This window comes from Drosophila ficusphila, unplaced genomic scaffold (genome assembly GCF_018152265.1).
Source record: "Drosophila ficusphila isolate 14025-0441.05 unplaced genomic scaffold, ASM1815226v1 contig_106, whole genome shotgun sequence".
Classification (NCBI taxonomy): Eukaryota; Metazoa; Arthropoda; class Insecta; order Diptera; family Drosophilidae; genus Drosophila; species Drosophila ficusphila.
The window spans coordinates 10,955,866-10,976,251 of NW_025063993.1; the positions used below are offsets into that span (position 1 = coordinate 10,955,866).

Consider the following 20,386-nt stretch of genomic DNA (forward strand, 5'->3'; position numbering starts at 1 on the left):
TTTTGGTTACCTTTTTTTGTGCGTTACCTTATTTGTCGTCATGACTGCGTTGACATTGCTCCGACGATCAGTTGCGGCGGTCAGCTGCGATGTTTACGCCCACACTTCGGGCTCCAATTGGCGGTTTTTGCCGCAGCTTCAAAGGCGCCAATTGCATTTGCACACCTGTGGGCGTCACTCTGCACTTTTGGCCAGCAAAACAATAAAAACAACAGCGGCAGCAGCTGCGCAGGCGCCAAACACGATTGCAAATGCCAGCGGTAAGTTCAAAACTCTATTTATGCAAATTGCGCGTGCAGTCGGTGATTTATTATGCGGCGGCAGGCTTGCGAATTTGAGTCACGCATTCAAGCCGCAACGGAAACAAAAAACGTTAACCGGTTGGAACCGATTCAACCTTTTTAACGGCATTTAATAAGAAAAGGTTGTAAATAGATTTAGTTTAGGGACCTATAAAAATTTGTTTCGGCATTAAAATTGTCCCAAGTTTTTTATTGTTTGGTAAGCTTCCAAAAGGATGACAACACTGTCGCTTAAAAATTTGGCTTCAATCGGAATTTTTTTATCTCATAATTTTGCCGGTTTTGTGCAAAATTTTCTCATAATGACACCCACACGCTCTGCTAAATTTTATAGACGTTTATAATTAAAACAAATGTTTCTCTTTTGACAACCAAGCACAGCCCCCAAAAAGCGAACTGGCAAACAAGTGCCGGTTTTATAAAAAAAAAAAAGGGGACTGGCTTTTTTAATTAACGATAAAAACAATAACAGGAATCGAAGTGGAACTGGGAATGAAGGCGTCGGTTGGTCTGCCTTGCATTTATTTACTAATCACTTTTTGATTGCCTCGGTGGGAGCTCATTAAGCACTGACTCTTCCTTTTGTTGCAAAAATAAAGAGCAATTTAGGAACTGGTTTCATTTCAATTGCCTTTTATCATGTTAACACCCGCTGCAAACGCACGGATCGATCATTTTTCTGTCATTTATCAAAAAAGGTGTTAATGAGCGCAGCGAATCGGTCATAAAACTTGTTTACCTAAACCCAACCGTCGTTGTTTATTATTATTTAATGTACTCGTCTACTCCAGATTGATTAGGGCCAGACCCCCGAAGCTCAACAAATGTATTTTGGACTATATAGTAAGCTAAACGTGATAAGATTAGGGGACGAACGATGGAGAAATGCTCTGAAGCTGGCAAATATTTAATAATTAGCAGATGGGGCGTTGGCTATTTATATTTTATAACTGAGAAAAAAAAGGCAAGTCGTGTTTAATTTATTTAGGAAAGACTATTAGGTTTGGTTGTGAAATAAACTTTACGATATTTTAGAGCTTGAAATCTACCTGTGTACCTAAATTCAAATAAACAACCATTTAAAGTTGCCCAATTTCCAAGAGCCAAAGTAAACATTAACTAGAAATAACTGTTATTAATGTATAGGCACAATCTTAACTTAAGTATTTCAGCTGTTTCACTTTTAAGACTTAAGCACAAATTTAACTACCTTTTATTTGTTCCGTACTTAAACAACCCAACAATTTATTAACTATAATAAATACCGTCTTACAACAGTTCCTTTAATTATTTTAGCATTTTTCCCCCATTTCAATCTCTTTGGAGTGGGCTGACTGGGCTCCGATAAGATAATGCTCGTAAACCCATCAACTTAATTGGGTGTTAGCTGTTTGCCTGTGTTGGTGTCATGTGCCCATCTGTCACACTCGCTTTCGTTGTGTAAGGTCAACAAAATTATACGCTATAGATGGAACCACGCCCCTTCCCCAACCACCACCCACCACCCACTTTCCCCTAATAATCCGTCGAGTAAATGAACCCAAATTGAAATGCCCTAGACCGTCACTTTCCTATGAACTCGATCACTTGCCATTCATTCCAACGCCTCAATTTCAAAGTACGGGAATAGTTTCCACAAGTTCAAGGTCATTACCAGGCACACGCAGATACTCTACCCACACAAGCATCACGAATAACTTGAAATACTCGCGCACGAATAATAAATAAGCGGCGAGTGAATAAGTAATGAGTGTATATAGACTCGCGAGCCCCCTATAATAGAAAACATATAGAGAGGCAGAGGCGACAGAAATGAAATTTATAAGCACGCGCTAGACGTTCTGAGAGATTGCGTTTCGATTATATACTTTTCAGGTAGAGAACTCCTCAGGAACCTCAAGAACCCAGTTGGAACCCCACAAACATAATGTCGATAAGCATATTCGCTTCTCGAAATTCGAGTTTGCCAAAAAGCAAAAATAAACAACGGCAGATAGAGCATATAGAGCCCCCTTTGGGTAGTTTCCAACCGTCTAGGGTTTTTTTTGTGGTATGAGTGAGAGATTGCCAGAACAATTAGAAGTCCGCTTCGGCTGCCTCGCACCATTTCGATGGGTTTCGCCTCCAGTCGCTCAAACGCCGCGAATCCGAACGCACACGTTCCTCGCTTTGAAATTGGATCAACTTACTATATAAATTCCAAAGTAAACCCAAAACCAAAACCTTTTAGATAGCCGCACCATGAGCTCTGCTGCCCCGAAACTTGTGGCCGTCGCCGAGTCGCGTCGCTTCATGATCGACTGCTTCAAGGCGGTGAAGGTTCCCCAGGCTCATGCCGAAGCCCAGGCGGATCTCCTGGTGGCCGCCGATCACCGCGGACACTTCAGCCACGGCATGAACCGCCTGGAGATGTACATCAACGATCTGGCCATCAACTCCACGGATGGCGGAGCCGTTCCCCAGATCCTCAAGGAAACCCCCGCCACCGCCTGGGTGGATGGTCTGAACGGATTGGGCGCCGTGGTGGGCAACTACTGCATGGACCTGGCCATCAAGAAGGCCAAGACTGTGGGTGTCGGTTGGGTCTGTGCCAAGGGATCGAACCACTACGGCATGGCCGGCTGGTATGCCATCAGGGCCATGGAGCAGGGTCTGGTGGGCATGTCCATGACCAACACCTCTCCCCTGATGGCGCCCACTCGCGCCAAGGAGGCTGCCCTGGGCACCAATCCCCTGTCCCTGGGCGCCAACGCCACCAATGGCGACAAGTTCCTCCTGGACATGGCTACCACCGCCGTGGCTGTGGGAAAGATCGAGATCCAGCGGAGGAAGGGAGCTCCTCTGCCCGATGGCTGGGCCCAGGACCCCAGTGGCGCTGTGACCAACGATGCGGAGCTGGGATTCAGCACCGGGTGCCTGATGCCTCTGGGCGGATCCGAGCTGACCTCCGGCTACAAGGGATACGGCCTGGGCGCCATGGTGGACATCCTGTCGGGCGTGATGTCCGGCGCCAACTACTCCACACAGGTCAGGAAGTGGACCCACGCCGGCGCCGACTCTGCCGCCGATCTCGGCCAGGTTTTCATCGCCGTGGATCCCAACTGCTTCGCCCCCAACTTCGAGGAGCGCATGACGGACTTCAACTCCCGCCTGAGGGGCGCTACTCCGGTAAGAAGATACAGTTTAATTAAAATATGTAATGCCATTCGGTATCTTATCAGAAATCTCTTTATCTGATTTTAAAATATCATATTAAATTTGATCCATGGTTGATAACGATATTACATAAGAGTACTATGCTTTCTATCTTAACTATATTAACTTTATTGGAAAAACAAGAAAGGAAATTAGCTTCGGCGAGTTTCAAAAATTATATAAATTTTACTGTCTTACCTATCGCAGGTATTTGATACAGTTGTCCGATTTTTTTGAAATGTTTTCGTGATTCAAGAGTAATTATTAATCCTTCTTAACAATCCAAAATAGGGCATCATTTAAAAAAGTTATGGGCTGTTAAGTTCTGGTTTCGGGCTATAAGTTTTTATAGAAACAGACAGACGGACAGTCGTCCTTTACTGTTGTTTTAAATGTTTATACAAATATTTATTATTATTTCTTCCACAGACCGATCCCAGCAAGCCTGTTCTGTTGGCTGGAGACAAGGAGAAGAACGGAATGGCCGAGGTCGATGCTGCTGGCGGTATCCAGTACCTGGAGAACCAGCTGAAGACCTGCGCCAACCTGGCCGAGAAACTGAAGATCAAGCCTTTGACCTTTATCTAAACTAGAGTGCAATAATATGATATAAACTAGGGAGCCAAGCTCACTCATTGCCATATGCTGGAGAAGCTTCTGCATTTCGACGGACCAAAGCACTATGTTACTTTACACTGCAAGAAATATTGATATTCGCAACAGTTTGATTTGCGCTGCTGTTGATTTATAGTTTGTTACATATCATCGCGTTGCCCTTAAAACCTATTTCTATTTTCGAAGAGGTCTGCCATAACTCAAACACATTTGGCAGTTAACAGTTTACTCATTAAAAAATCTTAATTATATGTGTTTAACATTTTAGAGTTATGGCAGACTTTTAGCGAACGAACCATATATAGTAGAGTAAAGACTTGCAGTTTGCACATTTATATTAAGTATAAAGGAAGCCTAAATTTCTTTTTAGAAAAGTAACTATGCGCTATACAATCTATTCATTGATTTTGACACTCGAAAATATCCATGTTATGTGTTCAGAAAATACGTAATTGTTAAAATAAAAAATATATTCTTTGACAAACGGTGTGAGTTTATTGTGTAGGATGTATTGAAAATTATAGTATATTGATCAGCCTCGTATACGCAAACTTTTTGAAATATTTGGAAATATTCCAAGCATTTGTACCTGTTTCATTTGATTTTAGTCAAACTTGGCATTTAAATTTGAAACCTAAAATTAATTTTTGATTTGATCATCACCCAAACACACAACATTTTAATATTTAAACATTTCACAAATTTTGTGGACCAATGGACTACGTATAGTCTAACAAGACATTCGCCAAAGTTGCCTGGGCTTCAATCTTGGCCTCCTTGTGAGCCACTGGCGACCTCAGAACTTTCTTGGACTTATAATTCTGGCATGCGGTATCGAACAATTTGGGTGGCATTGGCTGGCTTGGGGAGGACACGTGCATGGCAGTTCTCAGCTCCTCGGGATCCTCGGTGACGCTCATGGACTTGATGAAGTCGATCAGGCGCTGGTTGTCCTCCGTCAGGCGGCGCTTCTCCTCGAGCATCAGAAGATTCTGGGCCTCGGCCATCGCCTGACGACGCCAGAAGTTCCTTAGGTTCCTGTTCAGCTCCACGAGCTCGTCCTCGGTCATGTCCACGTGGTCCTGCAGGTTGAGGGTCTGCAACTTGAAGTTCTCATTCACCTGCACCTCGGTGTCGTCGAAAACCTCGCCGCCCAGGATTACTTTTTCGGCCTCGGTCTGCAGTTTCCTGCAGGTGATTGAAAGGGCCAAAAGCAGTTCCCCACTCTTAACGTGCTTCTCCATTTGCTGGAATTGAAAAGAATTCAAATGAGATATAAAAATAACTACTACGATATGTATTCCTGATGCATTAGAAATCAAAATAGGAATTGCATTAGATTTTGTACCTCACCTTGGTCACCTCGTAGCACTCGCCAGTGAGAATACGCAGCTTCTCGTGGGTGATTTTCCGGTCCATCTCCTGATTCACCTCGATCTTCTTGCGCACATTGGTGAAGTACTGGAACTCCAGGCGGAGGTCGTTCAGGGTGGAGTTGTTCTCCAGCTCCATGCGAACCATTTCGCGCTGCAGCTCAGCCTGCATATTGAGGTACTTGGACTCCTCGGCATTCAGCTTGCGCGACTCCTCCATGAAGGCCTCCTGTCGCTCGGTCAGCCAGTGGATCTTCTCGTACTTGTGGGCATCCAGTTCGGTGCTCCTCAGGGACTCCACAAACTCGTTCAGTTGCTGCTGCATGTGCGTCATCCGGCGGACGATCTGATCCCGAATCTTGAACCGGTTCTCTATTTCCGTGTTCACGCGATCGTCTCGCTGCTCCAGGTAGATGGTGTAGTCCTCCTTGAGTTGGTCCCGCGTGGTGATGTTCGTGGCATGGATGATGTTCTCGGAGTTCATGTGCATGGCATCCAGTTCGTCGGTGCGGCGGCGCACCTCCTCGTAGTAGTCGCGGAGCATCTCGTCCGCCTGCTGGTCGTACATGCTCCTCACCCCGCCCAGCATCACGTGGAAGCAGTCGCGGATGTGGTCGATCAGCTCCACCGTCTTGCTGTAGCAGCGCACGTGCTGGTCCTGCGTCTGCTGCATGTCGTCCAGGAGCATCTTGATGTGGTCGCTCTTCGCCTGGATGTTCCGCTCCGCCCGCTCGCCCCACACCACCATCTCCTCGTTCAGCTCCTTGATCTTGATCTCGCGGCACAGCTCGTGCCACTCCTCGTTGCCCTTCTGCTCCATGCGCTTGCCCATTTCCAATTCACGCATAAGGGCATCCTGGAATTAATGAAACCGGATAATAATATTCATTGGATTGAGAAAAATACATCTTAAATAAACATTTACATCTAACTAACCAATTAAAGATGGTCTCTAATTAGAGAGAGAGTTATGTAAACTATGTAATGTATAATTCTTCTGTTTATTATTAATCTATTATTATTGCATTTTTAATATGTTCTTTTAATTACCCGCATAATCAATCGCTTTTCCTCCATCACTGCCTGTCGTTTTGCCTCCTTTTTCATTGCCTTCTTTTGGGCCCTCGTAAGCTTGGGTGGCCCCGTATCCTCTGGCTGCTCCTCCAATTCTTCGAGATAGTTTGCCGAAATGCGCGTTACGCGAGCCAAAACATCCATATTGATGTTTAATATCCAACAGTTCAATTAAATGAAGAAATATAATAAATAATTTATTGGTTTCGGTGGGCTAGGTAAAATTTGAATAGTGTGTGCTGCTTGAAAGCTAAGTCAAAGTGTCCGAATAGCTTTCCAACGGGTAAGTTCCAACACTGGATTTGAGCTTTCTCTGAGACTCTCTTTCGGTTTTGGCGCAGCATCTGAAGCTTTAACTAACTGTGATTTTCTCAGTTGACGCTCAAAGCTTGGCTCGCGCGGTTGTTTATAGCTCCAAACGGCAGGACTCCTTCGACGGCGAGTCCTTTCCGGGTAGTTAATTCCACCCACTCGCCCAACTAAAGGCACGCCACATCGTGTGTTGTGTGCTGTGTGTTGTGGTCCTTTTTCCCGGCTGGCAGTGCCTTGTAAACAAAAATAACTCTGCTGGCTGGCGAGGGTGGTTACAACCCCCGAATCTGCGAGTCCTTCGTCCGAGCCATCCAACAAAAGGCAAAGGCAACTACAAAGCTCCGCAGGATAAGTGGCAAGGGCACTCCTGGCTGCCAACTTTTTCGGGGTTGCAGACAGTCGGCAAACAAGCTGCGAATGCGACTTTAAACGTCCATAAACATTCAGCAAAAAATAATAAAACAACAAACGTTGTGCCGTGTATCTCGTGTCTGCGACTGCAAGTGTTTGTGTATCTGTATTCGTATCTGTATCTGAAAAGCGGTGAAAATGAGCGAGTCCGGTGGCTATCAGAAAATGCCGCCCGGTTGGGACTGCAAATACGATCAGACAACTGGAAATTGGTGAGCAGCGTGTGCACATAAACCCGATGTCATAAATATTTATGCATGCATTAACCACAATGTCGTGAAATGCGACTGTACTGGAAGATTTAGAGGCCAGAAAGTCAGGGGGGAGAGGCAGGGGAAGTTTGATAGGTTGCCCCGGGAGGCAGCTGCTAAATTTGCGTGCCACCGTTGCCTTGGCTGGCTTATTGTGGGTGGTGGGCAGTGGGCGGTGGGCGGTGCCTGAAGGATAGTGGGTGGCGGAGGCCTTGGTTCGCCTTAGCCCGTTACTGATTACTACGGCGATTTTAAAATGCCAAGTGGGTGGTGGGCGCCCAGTAAGCCGACGGTTTACGATGCCAGTTAATGTTAATTTTTAAACACCTTTCCTCTACTTATTCACCAACCCATTAAAGGAGTGGGGTCTATTATGTGGTCCTTTGTTGTACCTTACTTTGATGTAAACAAATTCTAAAAGTTATAAAAGCTTAAAGCATTTATATGTTAAACATCTTTATACTTATTTATAATAACACGCTTTTTAAGTTTGATAAGCTTATTCAGAACTCATTTTACAAACATTTTATGCAAGTGCTTTTAAATATATGTATTTAAAATTCCAGTTTTTAGATAAACAATTTTGACACCCAAATTTTGTTGGGTTCCCGTTTCTTATCATAAATTTGTTTCCTCTGAATTTATCAAATGAGTTCTTCCTCGTTGTTACTCAGTTTAAACACATTGAAGCTTTTATTTTTATTAAATTATAATTTTTCATGGAATAAACCCATTTCTCCATGGACTACTAAGGAGTACTTAGCCACTCCACCTGGCCTCATTTCAGCGGAATAAATTGTGTCACTTCCGCGTCGTTGGATGCCAGCGGGGTCTTTAACTTCTCCTTAGCCTCATATAAATACCCACTCCGCTTGTATAAAAAGGCTTGTGCAATTAAGCAACGAGCCCAACGACTGTCATACGTTAATTCAAGAGGCCACTCAGTCGGAGACGAGTTTTCCATCTACATGCACCCCCATCCCAGCCATCCCAGCAAAAATCAGAGCCACGATGGCCTGCCAAACGGAGATGAAAATGACGACTGAGCCTCCGCCTTTTGGCAGCTACTTGGCACGTGCCTCGGTTTAGACCCTTTTGCCCGCTCACCCGCTCACCCTTTACCTTTAAGGCCTTCGCCTTCCCCCAAGGACCATCAACATGTGGCCAGAATCCGAATCCGAATACGATTCCGAACCCAAATCCAAAACAAATCCAAACCACCACCACCAACCGGCCGGCTTTAAAAATGCACCCTTGGCCTGAATCCCAGAGCTTTCAATTGGCCCTGGCTGGGAGGTCGTTTGATGGCCTTTGATTTGCGGCAAGCTCATCTTCCACTCGATTCCGCTCTTCCCGTTCCAGCTATTACATAAACTACTTGACCAAGGCCATGCAGCTGGAGGATCCGCGCGGTCGCAGTTACAGGCAGTTGCAGAACGAGCGCTGCTCCACGGAGTCGATAGCCTTGCAGGTAGCCTCCTCCACTGTTCCCCACTGTCCTTTGCGTTTTATTGATTTTGCCACCTGCCACCTGGCACTGTGGCACCATTGCTCTTTTCGTTCTTGCAGCAGTTGGTCAGCCAGCCGCAGACGTCGCACAACAGCTCGCCGTACCACGTCCATCCCAGCAACAACTTGACCGCCATCCGGGCCTTCCAAGAGCGCCAGCAACCCACGCTGCACAACGTCTCGACCAGTCCGCTGCTATCCGCCTCCTCGAGGGGACACTTGGTGAGTTGCCCATAGATTGTAATCAATAACATAAAAGCGTTTAAAGTGGCTAGGCAGACAAAATTGTCAATCAACTGTACGTGCTTTGTGGTTAAGAGCTTGAAACTGTGTGTGGGAGTGTGCCAGAAAAGCTATAAAAGTTTGTGGCTCATTTAGAACGACATAATTAAAAATTACCACATGATTTAAACATAATTCAACACGTTTAAAAATGTGTTTCGCTAACCATGCTATTTGATTTTAAATTAAATGAACAAATAAATGCAAAACAAATTATTAAATATGTGTTAACAGTATGTTTTGTAATCGAAGTAAATTACAAATGATTCCAATTAATAACAAAAGTGGAAATGTAATACAGAACTAAACAAATTAACCTTTGACCTCTCAAGACCACTTCAAAGGGATATAATATACCTACTATAAATAAAATATGAACTTTATTACTCTACTTTTTGTATGCCCACAGGAAATGTCATCACCTTTACCCTTTCAACGGGCTCGTTTGGGAGCCAATATGTCGCGGCGTTCCACCATCCAGGAGACCTCGTTCACCACCCAGGCGGAAACAGATGCCGTGGTGACCAAAATCCAGAACATGTTCCCCACCGCCGGCGAGAACCACATTCGCCTGCTGCTCAAGCGGTAAAGAGATGGCGGCTGACTGATCCCCAGCTTGTGTGCCAAGTGTGCTAATACCCACTAATCCGCGTACTACATCTCTGTCTCCTCACATGCCGCCTATCGCTGCTTATTGCACCTGTCTAACCCCACGACTGCCACCGCTACCACCACTAATCCCACGCTTACTAACCCGCTAACAGCTACTATAACAGCGAGGCCGTCGTCATCAGTGCGCTGCAGGTGGAGAAGCACCCGGTGACCATGCCCGGTCCCTTCGTGACGCCGCCCTCGCAGAGGCACCTCTTCCACAGCGGCTCCGCCTTCTACATGACGCCACCGGCGCGTCGTCCGGACACGGTGGCTAGTCGTCGCACCTCGCGCACGGCCAGTCCTCTGCCCGGCGGACGCTTCGGTAGTCTCGTGAGTGTGCAGAGCGGTCCAGGCGGTCCAGCCGGTCCACTAGGTCATGGCCATCAGATGGTCCTGCCGCCGGGCTCCGCTATTCCGCCGGCTCTGCACGGATCGCCCCAGTGGCGCAGCTCGCCCAAACCGCACTCCTCGCCCAAGATGAAACTGAGGTTCGATGATTGTTTTCATTAGGAAGAGAATCAGTAGAAACAATTTGAAAGTTATGTCCACTTAGTTTCGTGGAAGACGAAGATCAAAAACAAACACTACATTTGCGGATAATATACGTTTTCTCGGGTCTCAGTGTCCGCTTTTTACTTAATTTATTATTTACATTTTCTTATTTATTTCTGACTTTATAACTCCATACTTTTTCTAAGAAAGATAGCTTTTTACAGTCATATTTATGTGAGCATTTAAAAACACCTATTGAACTGGATCGCTTCCATTTTTAACCTTTAAATTCACATTTATTCAGAATCTATTTGTTGTATGCTGTGTACCCAAATAATTATATAGTTTGGCTAACACAAACTTTACTCCGCCCTCAGATATATGAAAAACATATTTCCCAAGGCGGACGAAGAGTTGCTCCTGGATATCCTGGCCAATGCGGATAACAATGTGCAGTTTGCCTCGGAAAAGTTGATTTCCCTGGGATATACGAAACGCGAAATGCAACAGCCACACAGACCCAACAATCGCCCACCGGAGTTGAATCAAGATCAGCAGGCTGCCGGGGATCAGGGTACAGTACATATACCTCTGAGACCCAAGGAATATACAGAGGAGGAGAAAACCAAAAGTGGGTATAAGAAGTATATGTTGATCCTTTATTGCAATTCCCTATCACTTTCAGTGCAAACTTTGCTCAAGGAGAAGTACCCGCAAATTGCGGAGCGCATAATACTGATGGCTTTGGAGTCGGTTAACTATGCTGAGGATCGTGCCACCCAGATCCTGCAGATTGTCCAGGACGAGGATGAGCAGAGGGCCCAGAAGCAGGCTCCTTCGAATCCGAAACATCTTGAGCTGGCTAAAACCACAGGAGTCGAGCAAGTGGATGGTTCCACTAAAGAGAGGTAGCTTTTGCCTTTAACCCTTTCCCACCTCAAAGCCCAAACCTTTGAAGGTCGTTGCAACCTGCTTTCCCACCCAACAACCACTGAACCACTTTTCTCTCTTTTTGGCCCGCCGCTTTATCCGTTTGTTAATCGACTGCCTATTTTCTCTGTGAACTTTTGTTGCTGCCTCCGCCTCTGACTAAACCCCCGAATATAAATCAAAAACCACACTGTCCGCTTGCTTTGCGCCACTCGATCATGCAGCCTGCTCAATGTGGAGGCCACCTCCTCATCCGCATCTGCATCCGCATCCAAGTCGAAGCCACCGCACAAGCGCCACATAATGCCATCGATCAATGTCACCACACCATCGACGTTCACCACCCAGATCATTTTGGCCCAGGCCACGCCCACACCCACGCCAACGCCCACCGCGGAGGAGAAACTGCCCACGCATCTGTCATCCATATCGAGTGCATCCTCATCGCATTCATACGCCTCACCCGCACACTCACCCGACATCCGGCAGAAGAGCTACGAACGCCTCACCACCAAGAGCATCCTGGCCAAGAGCGGCCATGGCTATAACCATTATGGCAACAGCGACACGAACAACTACAGCATCGGCAGCTACCTGCATGGCTCCTCGAATGCTAGCTCCTACTCCTCCTACTCCGCATCAATGACGTCCTCATCGCTGGCCTCGTCGGCCCAGTCCAACTCCTCATCCATCGCGAGGGGGCCAGCCGCATTCGAAAGTCGCGCTCGCACCAAAACCGATTCACTGAAGTATGCCCGCTTTGACCCGATACCGATACCGTTTCCGTTACCGTTTCGCTAAGTAGTTTTCGAGTCAGTCGTTTGCGCATGCGTTTGACAAGGATTTTGCATGGATCGTAGGAAGGAGACCAGTTTGAATTACTCCTTTGAACCGATTTTATTTTTTTTGGCATGCCTAAAGCTCATTTCTTTACGATTTATTAAATTTCATCTTTTAGTAAAGATATCCTTACTTTTTCCACTAGGCATCGCCAGCACTCTGGCTTTGGCAACTCCCAAAACTCGGAGTCAACGGAATTTCAATCCATCATCGAACGTATGGCCAGTATGGGACCCAATTCGCAGCTCAGCAAAGGCGCAGATGAAAATCTTCTACTGTGAGTAATAAACTTTTAATATTAAATAACAAAAATCCAGAAACCGAACTTCTTTCTCCGCAGAGCCGACTATGTCACCTGGAATGGACCCAATACGAAACTGCTCCAGAAGCAGGCCACCCAAGGCCCGGATGCCAGTCTCTTGGCAGATCGAAGCTACAAAGCCACGGGCAGGAACTCGGAACTCTGCAAGGGCGCCCAGTCTGGATTGGCCAAGGGCAGCATTTACGCCCAAGGCAGCAACAAAAGTCCCAACATTAAATGCAACTAGGAGGGAGCACCCGATCTCGAATCTCCCCCTGAGTGCCAAAGAAAACGAGATGAAACTTGTAACTAGCCGAGCACACCCCTCCAGAAGTTTAGACTTGCCATTTATATGTGTCGTAAAGTGTTTTTTGCTCTTCCCCAAAAACCTCGTAGATCTCAACACCCCGAAAAAATTCACATTCCATCCAAGCTCCAATTATTTTTTAGTAACTGGTAAATAAACAGACATTAAAACTAACAAGCTAACTTAATAATAATGCGCGTCTGGAGAGGGATTATGGTACAGAAAAGCATGAATGGGCGGACCTAGACCTCGTCCTCGTTGAGGAGCATGTTGGGTATGCCATCGGTGATGGGGAAAACACGTCCTGTTTCCGGGCACTCCAGTTGACCCTCGAGTACGTCAATCTCGAATAGCAGATGGTGGAGTTTCTGTAGGAGCAGCTCATTATCGCCAATGTTTTCTGGCTGTGTGGGGGGTATGTCGTCTGTGAGTTCCGCCTATTTAAGAACAAAATTTAAGGGTGTTATTTTAAAATGTTAAATGAAAGCTACTTGAAAAATTCACAGTAGTCACTGGCTATAGAGACCCTTGAATATAACAAATAACACTTACCACTTGCGCAGCTCCATAAACCGCCGACCAGTCCAGTTTTGGCAAAATTCGCTCCACAAACGTTGGATTAAACTCGCTCTCCACCACTTCCTTTTTGTTTATCTGGGGAAATAAACATATGTTAATCCATGAAACAATCAATACATCCCAAAAAGATTCCAGAACTCACCGTCAGTTTTAGGGGGAAACCTACTTTCACTCCTTTGATGGCCATCGAGGTAAGAAAGTTGTAAGTGCTCAGTTTCATTTTGTTGCTTTAGCTTTTCTGATTTAGGCAAGTTCTTCAATAACAATAAAATGTTTTTGAATAAAATCTTTGCGGTGCACGTTGTGTTCCTTCTTCTTCTTTGAAAAGTTGCCATTCACGTTAAGAACCAATATCGATATGTTTACTATCATATATCGATGTTTCCAAGAAGTTGGCAACGCGAGCCGATTGGTTATTATTCCGAACGGTCACACCGCTGAAATTTTTCAATTAGAAATTCTCACAACTGTCGCATTTTAACAGTTTTTAGCCGTTTCTAGATGTAATTTAGGTTGGCAAACCTTTAAAATCAGTGACTGAGAGCGGAATAAAGGCGTAAGGCATAAAAATGGAGGACATATTCCACTGGTGCCGCGAGGGCAACTCGATTCAAGTGCGCCTATGGTTGGATGAAACGGAGAACGACAACAATTTGGGGTAAAACTAAAACAAGTGACTAACTAACAAAACGAGTACTTCCGAGCTGCTCAAGGGAGTGTTACTAAGAAAGTTTACATGTAGAGTTGCAAACTTCCCTTCCAAGGAATCACCATTTAGTCATCGAATTTTTGTACGCCCAAGATTTTGAGGGTCTTTCAAGTCTCAGTGACGTCATGATTTATTCTTGTGTTGTGTAAACAGACGAATCAAAAATATATTGATGTATGTTTGTATTTGCATGTGTGCATATTGCGAGCATAAAACCTGCTTCCCACACATTGATTTCTAAATATTTCCATACCTCCTATATTTTTCTTAGAACGGGGATATTCCGGCAAAAATGAATCCAATCTGATCCTTTAAATAAAGACTGAAAAAATTTATTTAATTTTCAACTACTAAATTAAACTAGAATTCTGTTGACTAACTTATTAATATTTTCCTTTTTTAGAGACGACCATGGTTTCAGTCCGTTGCATTGGGTGGCCAAGGAAGGACATGCCAAGCTGGTGGAGACTTTGCTGCAGCGCGGAGCTCGTGTGAACGCCACCAATCTCGGAGACGACATCCCACTCCATTTGGCGGCAGCCCATGGCCATCGCGAAGTGGTCCAGATGGTGAGATAACGCATAATCCAATCAGTAATTTCTTACGATAAACATACTTACCACTTCAGCTGATTAAAGAACGATCTGATGTGAATGCGGTGAACGAGCACGGAAACACGCCCCTGCATTATGCCTGCTTCTGGGGTTATGACATGATCTGCGAAGATCTGCTTAATGCGGGAGCCCAAGTGGGAATCGCCAACAAGGACGGGCACACGCCCATCGACAAGGCCAAGCCTAGTCTGGCCAAGAGGCTGCAGGATATTGTGGAGAAGAGCGGCCGGGAGGTGAAGGTGATCAGCTTCAAGGAGCAGAGCTGGCAGGGCTTGAAGACGAGATCGCGGGATGCCACCCTTTCCCGCTTCAAGGGCATCAGCATGGGAGATTTGGATCTGCACACCAAGCTCTCGGTTACGCCATCGGGGGAAACCTGGCGAGGTCGCTGGCAAAAGAACGATGTGGTGGCCAAGATCCTTTCTGTGCGCCAATGCACCTCTCGCATATCTCGAGACTTTAACGAGGAGTTCCCCAAGCTGCGTATATTCTCGCATCCCAACATTTTGCCAATCATTGGAGCTTGCAATTCGCCACCTAATCTAGTGACCATAAGTCAGGTGAGTTTCAACAAAAGATTTTTCTATAATAATGTAAAACGTTAAATATATTTTTCTTACAGTTTATGCCACGTTCTTCGCTGTTTAATTTGCTCCATGGAGGCACTGGTGTGGTGGTGGACACAAGCCAGGCGGTTAGCTTCGCCTTAGACGTTGCCAGGGGAATGGCGTTCCTGCACTCGCTGGAGCGCATCATACCCACTTATCACTTGAACAGTCATCACGTGATGATCGACGAGGATCTGACGGCGAGAATCAACATGGGCGACGCCAAGTTCTCGTTCCAGGAGAAGGGACGCATCTACCAGCCGGCTTGGATGTCGCCGGAGGCACTGCAGCGCAAGCAGGCGGATCGAAACTGGGAGGCCTGCGACATGTGGAGCTTTGCCATACTCATTTGGGAGCTGACCACGCGCGAAGTGCCCTTCGCCGAGTGGTCGCCCATGGAGTGCGGCATGAAGATCGCGTTGGAGGGACTGCGGGTCAAAATCCCGCCAGGCACTTCGTCGCACATGTCCAAGCTGATCGCAATCTGCATGAACGAGGATCCCGGCAAGCGGCCCAAATTCGACATGGTAGTGCCCATTCTGGAGAAGATGAGGCGCTGAAAGGAAGGAGCAAAATCAATAGATGCCAAGCCAAAATGTGCCTTGAGAAACCTTCGTTTTGCCAACTAATTGTAATTACTACTTTGTGTTATCTTTGTCTAACTGAGCCTAACCGAAAACCGTACCGAAATGGCAAGCAGGGGCGACTGCAATGCCTTGAATTTATGTTTCTGTGTCTCACTGTTTTCTACTTCTGATTTTCCCTCGATGTTTAGTGCGGGTGCTCGATTTTGTCGTACAATTTAAGTTCGATAACCTTTAGGAACGTATTTATACAGAAATATATTTGTTACTAATTAATTAAACGGATTGTGTACCTTTGAAGAGGCGGCACGAGTGCGAGCTTTGATCCAAAGAGCTTGTTCGCTGAGAAGCAGAACAACACGAGAGCTTTTCGCCGGAGTGGGTGGCAATGCAGGAGCGCAGCGGGTCGGGTAACGTGAGCAAGGCGGCCCTGACCTGGTTTCCATTTCATGCACGCGATTTTGTGCAGCTCGCGTGGGCAGAGCGAACTCGCCACTTTAACCAGAGAGCGCCGGCGTGAGAAAATCGCTGCGAGAGCTTAGGAAAAGTTATTGCAATTGCTTAAAAATATTATTTACCATGCGAAAGATTTACTTTTCTATGTTCTGCTTGAAATCGTTTAATGGCACTAGCATTTTCTTTTCCGGTTAGACAAAAAAGAAATTTATGTATTTGAATTTGTTCTTTTTTTCTTATATTTTGTACCCTCTTTTCTTCCACATTATTTTCATTTCATTGAGAGAAAGGTAAAAATATTTTATATGAGAGATTGAAAATATAAAAATGTGCAATATTTTTATTAAGCATTAGAATTTTTTCTATGTTGAAATCACACTTCTCAGCCTTTCTCCGCACTCTCTTTTGGCCCGGCTCTCACCGGCTGGTGGCTCTCTGTTTATGTTTTTGCGGCAACGCTTTATTCGGGCCAGAATGTTGTTGCTGCGGCAAGCTTGCACCGAGCCATGTGATTGTTTTGCTGGCTCGCTCTTGCCTCACATCCTGTGGCAGGTCCTTTTTTGTTGCCTTTGCCTTCGCCGTTGCTGTTGCTGTTGCTGCTGCAGCTTTAAAAAGTTTTTTGCTGCATTTTGTTGTCGCCGTCGTCCTGTCGCTGTCGTAGTCGTCGGCGCTTTTCGGGCCCAGAGGCTGGTCGCTCGGTCTCCGCACGGGCTAAAACGGAAAAACGGCAAAACTGCAGTGGCCAAAAGCCGATTTACAGTATTCCACGCCAGTTATGACGGCAGCCAGCCAAACGGCAGGAGCATTTCCGCAACGGAGTCCCCCTAAACGAGGAAACATCCAATAAATTCGGAACAGTGAAGTGCTCACGTGAAATAATAAAAAATTTAAAGAAAACTCAGAGCTTCGAATAAAAAACTCACCCACACACCAACAACTCAACGTGATGCAGTGAAAGTGAAAAAATTCAGTGGCATCTTTTAGGCGCAACGCATAAAGCCGATCCAGATACTTTCACTTCGAAGGCTCGCGATAATTTTTAGTTCGGCCTGGAATTGGTGGTGCAGCTGCTTAAATGTATTTTAGTGACAGCTCGGAAAAACAGCCAGCCCCTTGGAGGGCCGGCAATCCATGGAGTATTCAAACACCACGGGTTTGAATCACATCATCGCCGAGGAGCCGCAGAATCCGGAGCCAGAGCAGCCGACCAAAACCAGGTTAGTGCTTATAAATAGTGCGCACACATGCCCCATTTAATGACCACACCTGAGCCAAAGGGGTGGCTTTCACTTTTTTATGCGTTCTTGTTTTTTTTTCTTTTTTTGTATCTCTTATTTCAATTAACCATACAATTGCCCGGGATAAAACGGAAAAAAACGGAGGAGAAACAAAGGAGAATGGGAACTTTTCAGGCACAGTTTGCCGCAGTTACTCCATCATTCATTTGGCTGACGAGTGAGCCACTAACCTACTTCCTTCACACACAAAAGCCGCAGTTGCTGGCAGCATCTGCTGTGTTGCAGCCGTGGTCATTGTTGTTGCTGCTACCGCTCTTGCCGGCAAGCCACGCCCACACAATGGGCGAATGTGGGAGGCGGAGGAGAAGGGGGAGGAGAATGGGACCTAGCGGCAAGTCATCTCATGGAGATGACGTTGGCGTTGATGAGTAAAAATGTGAAAATTACATGGCAGGCGGATGGAAATAAACGACGACAGTGCATAGCAAATGATGAGATTTACTCCACACAGGCAGGCACTTCTAAGGAAGGGAAAAAAAACGCATCCTTAAAGCGATCGATGTGCGGCTGAATAAATCAAAAGTTCCATTTTGCAGATTTCAGCACAATAGACAGCACGAAGAAAATGGAAGAGGGCTCCTTGCCAAACTAAAATGCCACATGGGCAAATATTTCACTTGTGCTTTCGAGCGGCGCATTGAAAAGCGAAAATATTGTGACAATATAAGCAGCAGGAACACATCAGCAGCAACAACAACAACAACAGTAACAGCAGACCCAAGTGTCTTCCACTTGTGTGAAGTGCATAACAACGTGGAAATATTGTAAAGGCAAACTACTCACACAGGGAAATAGCAACTAAATGCAATGACAGGCAACAGCATCAGCAGCAGCCACAAAGTGAGAAAGGCAAGAAAAAAAAAAAAAAAAATACACAAAAAGGACATGTGGAAATGCGAAAGCAGCCGCAGGATGTGAAGGGAGAAGGCAAGAAGACGGCACATGCAAAGCATCTATTGATTTTTTTCCCTTTGCCGCAAGCACTGGCTTTGGTTTTGGCTTAAGCCACAGGGCGTATGAGTAATGCAGATTGCGTATACTTGATTTTTACGGCCAGCTGGATTTGTTGCTCTTAATACCTGGTGCCATCAACTTCGGTTGCAAGTGCAATAAATCTCTATAGCCGCTTTAAGAACCGGTAAAGCAAACAAAGTCCTCTTCAATTTCAAAAAAAAATTTCACAGCCAAACTATCGATCAAAGTGGGCGGCAAACTGGACGTTCTCGAGGGTGTTTCCTCCACCCACAAAACGCTGATGTTCAATAAATTCTGTGCCGGGCCCGAACTAGGGAAAATGGCCAATTACGAGGCAAAACGAGTTAAGAATTGTGCCAGGAGAGAGATGGCCGATACAGAAGCTCCCACCCCCAACCCCCTTGGCCCACCAGCCTATATATCTCTTGGAATAAATGGCCATAGCCGCCTGCACTTAACATGAATGGCCATTTTTCCAATCAATTACGTACGAAAGAGGCGCGGGTGGCGGAGTGGGTCGGAAAATAGAGAAAAGAGTTGAAAACGTCCGAGGCAAATAAACAAGGGATTCGGCTCCAGTGCGGCCCACTTGAGCTAACGATAATTATTTGAATTTTTAAGCAACATTGAGGCTCTTCGCTCGCTGTAATTACATTTGGCATTGACATTGTGGAAACTCAAGCTGGAAATATTTGCCGCCCAGGGTAAATTGCAAAACTTTCTGGCAGGGAAATAAATGGATTAAATTAAAAGGTACCCGAGGCAATTAAATTTTAAATGAAAATAGTGTTTTGATGTGTCGATCTTCAAAGAAGTGTTTAAAAATTCTGAAAATGACATATAATATCTTGTTTGATTTTAAATTCACAAATTAAACTGTTAAAACATAAGTAATACCTTTAGGTAACATTTTAGTTATTATATTTGATTTACATATTTTTTCAGACTGTCTGTGATTGGTAGCTACTTCAAGATTGAATCGCCGACCGGACCGCAGTCGATAGCTTTGGGCAGCCAGCGTTGCCTCAATACGCCCCCGACCACGCCCAGCAGTCCGCTGAGGGAAGCGCCCCAAAGTCCGTCGGACGGACACGTCTCCTCGCTGAGTTCGCACTCCGGATCGGGATGCAGTGACATCCTGTTGGGTAAGTTGAGTACGATTCTGAGTCCGAGTGCCGGCCTTTTGGCCCACGACTCTCCACCGCTCCGTTTGATTGCATTTCCCGGTGGCTGTTATTTATAGCTGCCCACGAAACAGATCATGACCTAGGGAGCGAAGAAATGCCGGCGAACGGCAACATTTTATTGAGGTTGCTGACATTCGCCGCCTCTAGCTCTCGCCCCTTCCGCCCCCCGGTTCCTTCCACTCTGCGCCACTTTTGGCTTAGTTTACTCTACATGCCACCAGCACCCAATGAAAAGTGTTGGCCAGAAATACCAGCCCGCACTGCCACAATCTGTGCCAGATTGCTGCCAACCACTTAAAGAAATTATTCGATTTATTGTAGATATAAGCAATAATATATATTTTTGGAAAGAATTATATCTAGTTAAACCAGAAGGTAAATAATACGTGAAAATTGTATACAAGAATAGACAAGAATATATAGGCTTTTAAAGATTATAATTTTTTCCACGTGTAAGAGTTTGTTTTTCGAAAAGTTTGCATGGGTAGTTCTGCATTTTACACTTTGTAATTTTTGGCATTCTGACAC

The 20,386-nt window shown here is 45.6% G+C and overlaps 6 protein-coding genes across 10 annotated transcripts; 4 read left to right on the forward strand and 2 right to left on the reverse strand.

The window, feature by feature from the left end:
• Positions 1–37: 37 nt before the first annotated feature.
• LOC108093071 (uncharacterized oxidoreductase YjmC) lies at positions 38–4,596 on the forward strand. Its single transcript, XM_017192983.2, has 3 exons — positions 38–260; positions 2,533–3,470; positions 3,927–4,596. Exons 1-3 carry the CDS (start codon positions 41–43, stop codon positions 4,083–4,085), a joined length of 1,317 nt encoding a protein of 438 aa, XP_017048472.1. The 5' UTR covers positions 38–40; the 3' UTR covers positions 4,086–4,596.
• Positions 4,597–4,752: 156 nt separating this feature from the next.
• On the reverse strand, positions 4,753–6,822 carry LOC108093069 (dynein regulatory complex subunit 2). Its single transcript, XM_017192981.2, has 3 exons — positions 6,536–6,822; positions 5,466–6,341; positions 4,753–5,359 (listed from the first exon to the last, which is right to left on the reverse strand). The coding sequence occupies exons 1-3, from the start codon at positions 6,701–6,703 to the stop codon at positions 4,832–4,834; spliced, it is 1,572 nt and encodes a 523-aa protein (XP_017048470.1). The 5' UTR covers positions 6,704–6,822; the 3' UTR covers positions 4,753–4,831.
• A 130-nt stretch (positions 6,823–6,952) lies between these two features.
• LOC108093185 lies at positions 6,953–13,022 on the forward strand. Of its 5 annotated transcripts, none has more exons than XM_017193141.1 (10): positions 6,953–7,494; positions 8,896–9,004; positions 9,103–9,264; positions 9,734–9,909; positions 10,089–10,466; positions 10,848–11,101; positions 11,156–11,378; positions 11,625–12,149; positions 12,386–12,517; positions 12,581–13,022. In XM_017193141.1, the coding sequence occupies exons 1-10, from the start codon at positions 7,421–7,423 to the stop codon at positions 12,786–12,788; spliced, it is 2,241 nt and encodes a 746-aa protein (XP_017048630.1). In that variant the 5' UTR covers positions 6,953–7,420; the 3' UTR covers positions 12,789–13,022. The 5 variants fall into 5 exon arrangements, with proteins under 5 accessions (XP_017048630.1, XP_017048631.1, XP_017048634.1 ...); XM_017193142.2 differs by having other exon boundaries at positions 9,106–9,264; XM_017193145.2 differs by lacking the exon at positions 11,625–12,149.
• Positions 12,971–13,757, reverse strand: LOC108093187 (multifunctional methyltransferase subunit TRM112-like protein). The gene is made up of 3 exons (XM_017193148.2): positions 13,570–13,757; positions 13,401–13,502; positions 12,971–13,285 (listed from the first exon to the last, which is right to left on the reverse strand). Exons 1-3 carry the CDS (start codon positions 13,645–13,647, stop codon positions 13,091–13,093), a joined length of 375 nt encoding a protein of 124 aa, XP_017048637.1. The 5' UTR covers positions 13,648–13,757; the 3' UTR covers positions 12,971–13,090.
• An 82-nt stretch (positions 13,758–13,839) lies between these two features.
• Positions 13,840–16,223, forward strand: LOC108093186 (integrin-linked protein kinase). Its single transcript, XM_017193147.2, has 4 exons — positions 13,840–14,085; positions 14,540–14,705; positions 14,765–15,310; positions 15,373–16,223. Exons 1-4 carry the CDS (start codon positions 13,997–13,999, stop codon positions 15,916–15,918), a joined length of 1,347 nt encoding a protein of 448 aa, XP_017048636.1. The 5' UTR covers positions 13,840–13,996; the 3' UTR covers positions 15,919–16,223.
• Positions 16,224–17,529: 1,306 nt separating this feature from the next.
• On the forward strand, positions 17,530–19,914 carry LOC108093026. The gene is made up of 2 exons (XM_017192929.1): positions 17,530–17,615; positions 19,617–19,914. Exons 1-2 carry the CDS (start codon positions 17,530–17,532, stop codon positions 19,912–19,914), a joined length of 384 nt encoding a protein of 127 aa, XP_017048418.1.
• Positions 19,915–20,386: the final 472 nt, after the last annotated feature.